The sequence below is a fragment of the Pecten maximus genome, chromosome 15, assembly GCF_902652985.1.
Source record: "Pecten maximus chromosome 15, xPecMax1.1, whole genome shotgun sequence".
NCBI classification, from domain to species: Eukaryota; Metazoa; Mollusca; class Bivalvia; order Pectinida; family Pectinidae; genus Pecten; species Pecten maximus.
Window position 1 is genome coordinate 62,202 of NC_047029.1, and position 10,989 is coordinate 73,190.

Below are 10,989 nucleotides of genomic sequence, written 5' to 3' on the forward strand. Positions count from 1 at the left end.
TACTAACATAAAGTTTTCTTGTGGGCTAGCTTTTTCCAAGGTCATTTTAGTTATCTAATAAAAGTTCGTTTTAGTTATCTAATAGAGGTCATTTTGAAATATCATACAAATGTACGTAGTTTTTAATCTATTATTAAAAAAAAAAAAAATCAAAAAAATCAAAACTGATACATTTAGTTTCCATCAAATTAAGAATTTCTGATATTTCATTTTTTCATATATTTTAAGAAATGTGGTGGATATTTTAAATCAGATTTTATTCTGATTATTTTTTGAGTATATATAACAAGTTTTTCAAACAATTAAATATTTTATATAGATATTATATTATAGATGACTGATGGTCAACATGAAGAGGCCAATAAAACACAAGATGACTGATAGGCAGGAGTGTAGTTTTGTGGTCCAGAAATGGGAAGGTACATACCAACATAATTATATACATGTATAGGCAACATATGTGTCTCATACTCTAATTAGACATCATAACATACGTATCTTATATCAGTGCACACATAAACAATTATATAATCATATTCCCAAACAAAGGTCAAGACTAATCAGATATTGTTTGTAAGCTCAAGGATAACACAAAAAGACAAAAAGATAGAAATTAAGATAAGGAATTTTATCACTGAAAACTGTATTCAACCACCTAAAACTATAATATATGATAATAGTTTTTTCAAAGGGTTTTCAGGGACTGTAAAGAAATGCTGTTGAATGAAAAAAAATTGCATTTGAAGTTTATCTATGATACTTTGAAGTAGTTGAATACAGCAGTTTGTAAAAGTCATGCAAGAGAGAATTATTGTGAATGACCTCAGTGGTGGCTCCAGAATTTTGTCAAAAGAGGTTCAGTTGTGACTTATTTTTTAAACTTATATTAAGTTTAAAATGATGGCACTGTATAAGTGAACCAGCTGAACACCATCTTACCACTTGGATTCAATATTTTCACTTCTAATTTGTTTTCGATTTAAAGTTTAATAAATTTCCTAATCTTCAGGTCAATCTGCATAACTCACTATGGTGCAAAGGTGAAAATAGAAACAGAAATTCCTTAAGGATGTATGCTACCTTAAAAAAGAGCTCGGCAGAAAACAGTAAAAAAAATTTTTATTAAAAGTTGCTTTGTTTCATTTCAAGGGGAGGCAACCTTAATATAATGGCAGCATACACCCTTAATCTGAAAAGAGGTTGACAGAAGTAAATATTCAGTCTGTTCTTTTCTTTCACAATTTAACTTTTTGGCAATTAAAAACAATCAAAATATATTATATGAAGCATTTTTTTTTTTAATTAATCAAAAACTGAAGATATTGATTTTGTTTTTTTGATAAAAAAGTCCTATTTTTACTATTTTAGAAATTTTTATTCCACTTTATACAATGGGATGAAATTGCTTAAATTGAGAAATATTTGCAGGGAAGATTTAAAATGTTTTTTAAAATTTTTCTTTTTAAAAATATTGCATTTATTTTAAAATCACAGAAAACCTAAACAATCCATGACTCTTCAATTATTGTTTCTATACCCAAGTATGTTTATATTTTTTTTTCTCAAAAAAAGTTGATAAGTGAAAATCCCAGAACAGACTACAATATGTGAACAAGGCGAGAGGTGCCTCAGTGTTACACTGTGGTATACCTTTGGTTTCAAATTCACCTTCCTCTTCTACCTCTGAAAAGTAAAAAGGCACATGCATGTGGAAAACCAGATCCAAGCCAAACTCACCCAGCTGTTAAAAATTTGATAACTTGACCTTTTTTCATTTTTTTTAGATTTGAAAAAAATACCAATACACTCAGTAATTTAATACTATGAAACTTTGTATTCTTAACATTTTTAATTTTGCACATCATAATATGCAACTTTCCATACAAAAGACAAATAATTTACAATCTTCACTGACTTGAAATTTTGAATAACTGAGAGCTAATTCTATTTGCCTTGACAGCCTCTTGTTAATATTGATGTCAATTCTAAATATCACTATATATATACATCCTAAACAGAATCTCCTTCCTAAATGGACATCTGAGTTTTTCTGTGACACCTACTTACTCTTTACTTTAAATACACTGTTATAATGAGAATCTCTAAAAACAGTAACAGTATATATTAACTTTTACATGTAGTGATTTTTTTGCTGTGTTTGATCAAAATGACTATTTGAAACTGTAAAAAAAAAAATTATGTACTCATTCATGTTTCATGCATTAGACATTTATTAAATTTTACCAAGATAATATAATCAAATATTTTTACTTTTAAAAAGAAATTCCTTGTTAAATAATGATTTAATTTTGAATATTTTCATCAGTGTGGACAAGTAATAAAATAGACTTAAAATTCTGAAATCTTAAGACAAGCTATCAGGTTTACAATTGTATGACTAATGTTTTTTGCCAAAAAAATGTACATGATCAATTAAAATTCACCAAACAATACGGATCATGCTTACAGGGTTGAAAAAAAAACTCAAACCAGTGCATATAGATTTTGTTCCATAAATATAAGTGAAAAACTAATAAAAAAAATATGAGCAGACAAAATATAAAAAAAATAAAAAAGATATAAAAATATGCCTTGATCTTATTTTTTTTTAAATAAAATGATTTGTTTCATAAACCAGGTCTTATCATGTTGATGAAGCAGTGAAATGGTTAGTAGCTTTCAGAATTATAACCTCATGCTCCAAATAATTTGAAAGTTGTTGGTTGAATTACTCTAACTCCATGCCACATTTTCTCGATCATGAAATTGTTGACATATATCTGACAGTATTATAGTTTATTTGATGCACGTGGATATTACCTATAAATTAGTTATGGATTGTAGGAAGTAAAACTATCTCTATATAAGTTGGAATAAAACAACACATTTGAATAAAATTAAACAACATTGGTGTAATCAAAAGGTGCAAAATTGACATGATTAAAGAAGATATTTAAGAAATCAACAAAAATTATGTCATATTTTCAACAAATATGAAATTTTTAAATGAATACGGTACATACTGATGAAACTGAACCCTTAGCCCACACATTCTATGACCTTATGTGACCCTGATATATCATATGCTATCCAATAATGACCCGTGACCCCAGATTATGACTTTGCCATTCATTGAATAAAAGTATAAATTAAAAGCCATGCTTTGAAACCCTCAGCCAAGTGACTCACATTTTGACAAATCTATATCTTTGTGACCTTGACATGACCTCTGTGTGACCTCTTATAACTGATTTCATGAAATATCTATAAACTTGTTTAACTCATACCAAATAAGGTTAACCTAATGACCTCTATATGACACCTAATGACCTCTTATAACCCTGTATGTCACTGTTCAGAACCTTTTAATCTTGTTTTCTATATGTGATCCTTGCATGACCTCTGTGGTGACCTATATGATCTCTGAAACTTACTTCCAGGTGTGCTCCCAAACTGTGAGCCAGCGATGTCAGATGGAGTAGTGCTAGCTCCACTTCGGACACTACTGGCACGACTGGAGTTGGTGGAAACCACAGCTGTCTGTACCCAAGCAGCCAGATTTGCAATCTGTGCCTCCATCTTGTCCATACGAAACCTGTTACCATGGAAACAAGATAGTGTCTGAGACAAATGTTAATTACACAAGTATATGAAATGTGTCAGTGACCAACTTAACCCTAGGTTGGATCGTTCCTGAATGACTACAATACATATAACAAGAATTACCTCCCTTGATTTGTAATATCATACACTATAACTATTAATTCAATTCCCAGTTACTTGACTAAATCATTATATTATTCAACATTGTTAAATAAATGAAAAATATGGAAAAGAAGCATCTTACACATCATCCATATTTAATATCTAATATCATGCAGAATATAATAAATCATGTCAAAATCACATTAGTTGGACATTATAACAGGACATGTACACCATTGAGAGTGTATTATTTTTCCATCTACAAATATACAACATTAAGAGTGTATTATTTTTCCCTCTACAAATGTACACCATTGAGAGAGTATTATTTTTCCATCTACAAATGTACACCATTAAGAGTGTATTTTTTTCCATCTACAAATGTACACCATTAAGAGTGTATTATTTTTCCATCTACAAATGTACACCATTAGAGTGTATTATTTTTCCATCTACAAATGTACACCATTGAGAGAGTATTATTTTTCCATCTACAAATGTACACCATTAAGATTGTATTATTTTTCCATCTACAAATATACAACATTGAGAGAGTATTATTTTTCAATCTACAAATGTACACCATTGAGAGAGTATTATTTTGCCATCTACAAATGTACACCATTGAGAGTGTATTATTTTGCCATCTACAAATGTACACCATTGAGAGTGTATTATTTTTTCATCTACAAATAAACAACATCGAGAGAGTATTATTTTGCCCTTTACCAATCATCATACTTTGAGTCTACATCAGGCGGCACAGGTTGAGGGGTCACGCTGCGTGGTCGCTGTGGTAAAGGTACTGATCTCTCCGTGTCTGGGACAACTCTGTAACTCTGAGATCTCGGGACTCCGTTTGTGACAGGAGGTTTGGTGGGAGATACTGTTTTATCAGCCATAGGAGTGAAAGCTAAAGAATGGCGGTTGTTATGCATGGCTTGTCCTACAAAACAAAGAACACACGTACAGTCAGGAGATATCACCTCACAGACGTACAGTCAGGAGATAGTTCACCTCACAGACGTACAGTCAGGAGATAGTTCACCTCACAGACGTACAGTCAGGAGATATCACCTCACAGACGTACAGTCAGGAGATAGTTCACCCCACAGACGTACAGTCAGGAGATATCACCTCACAGACGTACAGTCAGGAGATATCACCTCACAGACGTACAGTCAGGAGATAGTTCACCTCACAGACGTACAGTCAGGAGATAGTTCACCTCACAGACGTACAGTCAGGAGATAGTTCACCTCAAAGACATACAGTCAGGAGATAGTTCACCCCACAGACGTACAGTCAGGAGATAGTTCACCTCACAGACGTACAGTCAGGAGATAGTTCACCTCACAGACATACAGTCAGGAGATAGTTGACCTCACAGACATACAGTCAGGAGATAGTTCAACTCACAGACATACAGTCAGGAGATATCACCTCACAGACGTACAGTCAGGAGATAGTTCACCTCAGAGACGTACAGTCAGGAGATAGTTCACCTCACAGACGTACAGTCAGGAGATAGTTCACCTCACAGACATACAGTCAGGAAATAGTTCACCTCACAGACATACAGTCAGGAGATAGTTCACCCCACAGACGTACAGTCAGGAGATAGTTCACCTCACAGATGTACAGTCAGGAGATATCACCTCACAGACGTACAGTCAGGAGATAGTTCACCTCACAGACGTACAGTCAGGAGATAGTTCACCTCACAGTCGTACAGTCAGGAGATAGTTCACCTCACAGACGTACAGTCAGGAGATAGTTCACCTCACAGACGTACAGTCAGGAGATATCACCTCACAGACATACAGTCAGGAGATAGTTCACCTCACAGACGTACAGTCAGGAGATATCACCTCACAGACGTACAGTCAGGAGATATCACCTCACAGACGTACAGTCAGGAGATAGTTCACCTCACAGACATACAGTCAGGAGATATCACCTCACAGACGTACAGTCAGGAGATATCACCTCACAGACGTACAGTCAGGAGATAGTTCACCTCACAGACATACAGTCAGGAGATATCACCTCCCAGACGTACAGTCAGGAGATATCACCTCAGACATACAGTCAGGAGATAGTTCACCTCACAGAGGTACAGTCAGGAGATAGTTCACCTCACAGACATACAGTCAGGAGATATCACCTCACAGACATACAGTCAGGATATATCACCTCACAGACATAGAGTAAGGAGATAGTTCACCTCACAGACGTACAGTCAGGAGATATCACCTCAGACATACAGTCAGAAGATAGTTCACCTCACAGACATACAGTCAGGAGATATCACCTCACAGATGTACAGTCAGGAGATAGTTCACCTCACAGACATACAGTCAGGAGATAGTTCACCCCACAGACATACAGTCAGGAGACATCACCTCACAGACATACAGTCAGGAGATATCACCTCACAGACGTACAGTCAGGAGATAGTTCACCCCACAGACGTACAGTCAGGAGATAGTTCACCTCACAGACGTACAGTCAGGAGATAGTTCACCTCACAGACATACAGTCAGGAGATATCACCTCACAGACGTACAGTCAGGAGATAGTTCACCTCACAGACATACAGTCAGGAGATATCACCTCACAGACGTACAGTCAGGAGATAGTTCACCTCACAGACGTACAGTCAGGAGATAGTTCACCTCACAGACATACAGTCAGGAGATATCACCTCACAGACGTACAGTCAGGAGATATCACCTCACAGATGTACAGTCAGGAGATATCACCTCACAGACGTACAGTCAGGAGATAGTTCACCTCACAGAAGTACAGTCAGGAGATATCACCTCACAGACATACAGTCAGGAGATAGTTCACCTCACAGAAGTACAGTCAGGAGATATCACCTCACAGACATACAGTCAGGAGATAGTTCACCTCACAGATGTACAGTCAGGAGATAGTTCACCTCACCGACGAACAGTCAGGAGATAGTTCACCTCACAGACATACAGTCAGGAGACATCACCTCACAGACATACAGTCAGGAGATAGTTCACCTCACAGACATACAGTCAGGAGATAGTTCACCTCACAGACATACAGTCAGGAGACATCACCTCACAGACGTACAGTCAGGAGATATCACCTCACAGACATACAGTCAGGAGATATCACCTCACAGACGTACAGTCAGGAGATAGTTCACCTCACAGACATACAGTCAGGAGATATCACCTCACAGACGTACAGTCAGGAGATATCACCTCACAGAGGTACAGTCAGGAGATATCACCTCACAGACATACAGTCAGGAGATATCACCTCACAGACATACAGTCAGGAGACATCACCCCACAGACATACAGTCAGGAGATATCACCTCACAGACATACAGTCAGTAGATATCACCTCACAGACGTACAGTCAGGAGATATCACCTCACAGACATACAGTCAGGCGATAGTTCAACTCACAGACATACAGTCAGGAGATAGTTCACCTCACAGACATACAGTCAGGCGATATCACCTCACAGACGTACAGTCAGGAGATATCACCTCACAGACGTACAGTCAGGAGACATCACCCCACAGACGTACAGTCAGGAGATATCACCTCACAGACATACAGTCAGGAGATAGTTCAACTCACAGACGTACAGTCAGGAGACATCACCTCACAGACGTACAGTCAGGAGACATCACCCCACAGACGTACAGTCAGGAGATAGTTCACCTCACAGACATACAGTCAGGAGATAGTTCAACTCACAGACATACAGTCAGGAGACATCACCTAACAGACGTAGTCAGGAGACATCACCTCACAGACGTACAGTCAGGAGATAGTTCACCTCACAGCCGTACAGTCAGGAGACATCACCTCACAAACATACAGTCAGGAGATAGTTCACCTCACAGACGTACAGTCAGAAGATAGTTCACCTCACAGACGTACAGTCAGGAGATAGTTCACCTCACAGACATACAGTCAGGAGATAGTTCACCTCACAGACGTACAGTCAGGAGATAGTTCACCTCACAGACGTACAGTCAGGAGACATCACCTCACAGACGTACAGTCAGGATATATCACCTCACAGACGTACAGTCAGGAGATAGTTCACCTCACAGACGTACAGTCAGGAGATAGTTCACCTCACAGACGTACAGTCAGGAGATAGTTCACCTCACAGATGTACAGTCAGGAGACATCACCTCACAGACATACAGTCAGTAGATATCACCTCACAGACATACAGTCAGGAGATATCACCTCACAGATGTAGTCAGTAGATATCACCTCACAGACACACAGTCAGGAGATATCACCTCACAGACACACAGTCAGGAGATATCACCTCACAGACACACAGTCAGGAGATAGTTCACCTCACAGACGTACAGTCAGGAGATAGTTCACCTCACAGACGTACAGTCAGGAGATAATTCACCCCACAGACGTACAGTCAGGAGATAGTTCACCTCACAGACGTACAGTCAGGAGATATCACCTCACAGACATACAGTCAGGCGATAGTTCACCTCACAGACGTACAGTCAGGAGATAGTTCACCTCACAGACGTACAGTCAGGAGATAGTTCACCTCACAGACGTACAGTCAGGAGATAGTTCACCTCACAGACGTACAGTCAGGAGATAGTTCACCTCAGACGTACAGTCAGGAGATAGTTCACCTCACAGACATACCGTCAGGAGATATCACCTCACAGACGTACAGTCAGGAGATAGTTCACCTCAGACGTACAGTCAGGAGATAGTTCACCTCACAGACATACAGTCAGGAGATATCACCTCACAGATGTACAGTCAGGAGAAAGTTCACCTCCAGGAGATAGTTCACCTCACAGACGTACAGTCAGGAGATATCACCTCACAGACGTACAGTCAGGAGATAGTTCACCTCACAGACGTACAGTCAGGAGATAGTTCACCTCACAGACGTACAGTCAGGAGATAGTTCACCTCACAGACGTACAGTCAGGAGATATCACCTCACAGACGTACAGTCAGGAGATAGTTCACCTCACAGACGTACAGTCAGGAGATAGTTCACCTCACAGACGTACAGTCAGGAGATAGTTCACCTCACAGACATACAGTCAGGAGATATCACCTCACAGACGTACAGTCAGGAGATAGTTCACCTCACAGACGTACAGTCAGGAGATAGTTCACCTCACAGACGTACAGTCAGGAGATAGTTCACCTCACAGACATACAGTCAGGAGATAGTTCACCTCACAGACATACAGTCAGGAGATAGTTCACCTCACAGACATACAGTCAGGAGATAGTTCACCTCACAGACATACAGTCAGGAGATATCACCTCACAGATGTACAGTCAGGAGATAGTTCACCTCAGAGACGTACAGTCAGGAGATAGTTCACCTCACAGACGTACAGTCAGGAGATAGTTCACCTCACAGACATACAGTCAGGAAATAGTTCACCTCACAGACATACAGTCAGGAGATAGTTCACCCCACAGACGTACAGTCAGGAGATAGTTCACCTCACAGATGTACAGTCAGGAGATATCACCTCACAGACGTACAGTCAGGAGATAGTTCACCTCACAGACGTACAGTCAGGAGATAGTTCACCTCACAGACGTACAGTCAGGAGATAGTTCACCTCACAGACGTACAGTCAGGAGATAGTTCACCTCACAGACGTACAGTCAGGAGATAGTTCACCTCAAAGACATACAGTCAGGAGATAGTTCACCCCACAGACGTACAGTCAGGAGATAGTTCACCTCACAGACGTACAGTCAGGAGATAGTTCACCTCACAGACATACAGTCAGGAGATAGTTCACCTCACAGACATACAGTCAGGAGATAGTTCACCTCACAGACATACAGTCAGGAGATAGTTCACCTCACAGACATACAGTCAGGAGATATCACCTCACAGATGTACAGTCAGGAGATAGTTCACCTCAGAGACGTACAGTCAGGAGATAGTTCACCTCACAGACGTACAGTCAGGAGATAGTTCACCTCACAGACATACAGTCAGGAGAATAGTTCACCTCACAGACATACAGTCAGGGAGATAGTTCACCCACAGACGTACAGTCAGGAGATAGTTCACCTCACAGATGTACAGTCAGGAGATATCACCTCACAGACGTACAGTCAGGAGATAGTTCACCTCACAGACATACAGTCAGGAGATATCACCTCACAGACGTACAGTCAGGAGATATCACCTCACAGACGTACAGTCAGGAGATAGTTCACCTCACAGACATACAGTCAGGAGATATCACCTCCCAGACGTACAGTCAGGAGATATCACCTCAGACATACAGTCAGGAGATAGTTCACCTCACAGAGGTACAGTCAGGAGATAGTTCACCTCACAGACATACAGTCAGGAGATATCACCTCACAGACATACAGTCAGGATATATCACCTCACAGACATAGAGTAAGGAGATAGTTCACCTCACAGACGTACAGTCAGGAGATATCACCTCAGACATACAGTCAGAAGATAGTTCACCTCACAGCCGTACAGTCAGGAGACATCACCTCACAGACATACAGTCAGGAGATAGTTCACCTCACAGACGTACAGTCAGAAGATAGTTCACCTCACAGACGTACAGTCAGGAGATAGTTCACCTCACAGACATACAGTCAGGAGATAGTTCACCTCACAGACGTACAGTCAGGAGAGAGTTCACCTCACAGACGTACAGTCAGGAGATAGTTCACCTCACAGACGTACAGTCAGGAGACATCACCTCACAGACGTACAGTCAGGATATATCACCTCACAGACATACAGTCAGGAGATAGTTCACCTCACAGACGTACAGTCAGGAGATAGTTCACCTCACAGACGTACAGTCAGGAGATAGTTCACCTCACAGATGTACAGTCAGGAGATATCACCTCACAGATGTACAGTCAGGAAATATCACCTCACAGACGTACAGTCAGGAGATAGTTCACCTCACAGACGTACAGTCAGGAGATAGTTCACAGTCAGGAGATAGTTCACCTCACAGACGTACAGTCAGGAGATAGTTCACCTCACAGATGTACAGTCAGGAGATATCACCTCACAGATGTACAGTCAGGAGATATCACCTCACAGACGTACAGTCAGGAGATATCACCTCACAGACATACAGTCAGTAGATATCACCTCACAGACATACAGTCAGGAGATATCACCTCACAGACATACAGTCAGGAGATATCACCTCACAGATGTAGTCAGTAGATATCACCTCACAGACATACAGTCAGGAGATATCA

At 39.8% G+C, this 10,989-nt stretch overlaps 1 protein-coding gene across 4 annotated transcripts in view; it reads right to left on the reverse strand.

Annotated features, from left to right (window-relative positions):
• LOC117344274 (SRC kinase signaling inhibitor 1-like) overlaps positions 1-10,989 on the reverse strand; it is an 89,513-nt gene that overhangs the window by 17,565 nt on the left and 60,959 nt on the right. For 2 of the 4 annotated variants that reach the window (XM_033906962.1, XM_033906965.1), the window contains 3 exons: positions 4,435-4,651; positions 3,435-3,595; positions 1,651-1,683 (listed from right to left, as the gene is read on the reverse strand). In XM_033906962.1, the coding sequence (XP_033762853.1) occupies positions 1,651-1,683; positions 3,435-3,595; positions 4,435-4,651 (411 nt within the window). The remainder of the gene's footprint in view (positions 1-1,650; positions 1,684-3,434; positions 3,596-4,434; positions 4,652-10,989) is intronic. The other 2 variants (XM_033906963.1, XM_033906964.1) reach the window with 2 other exon arrangements.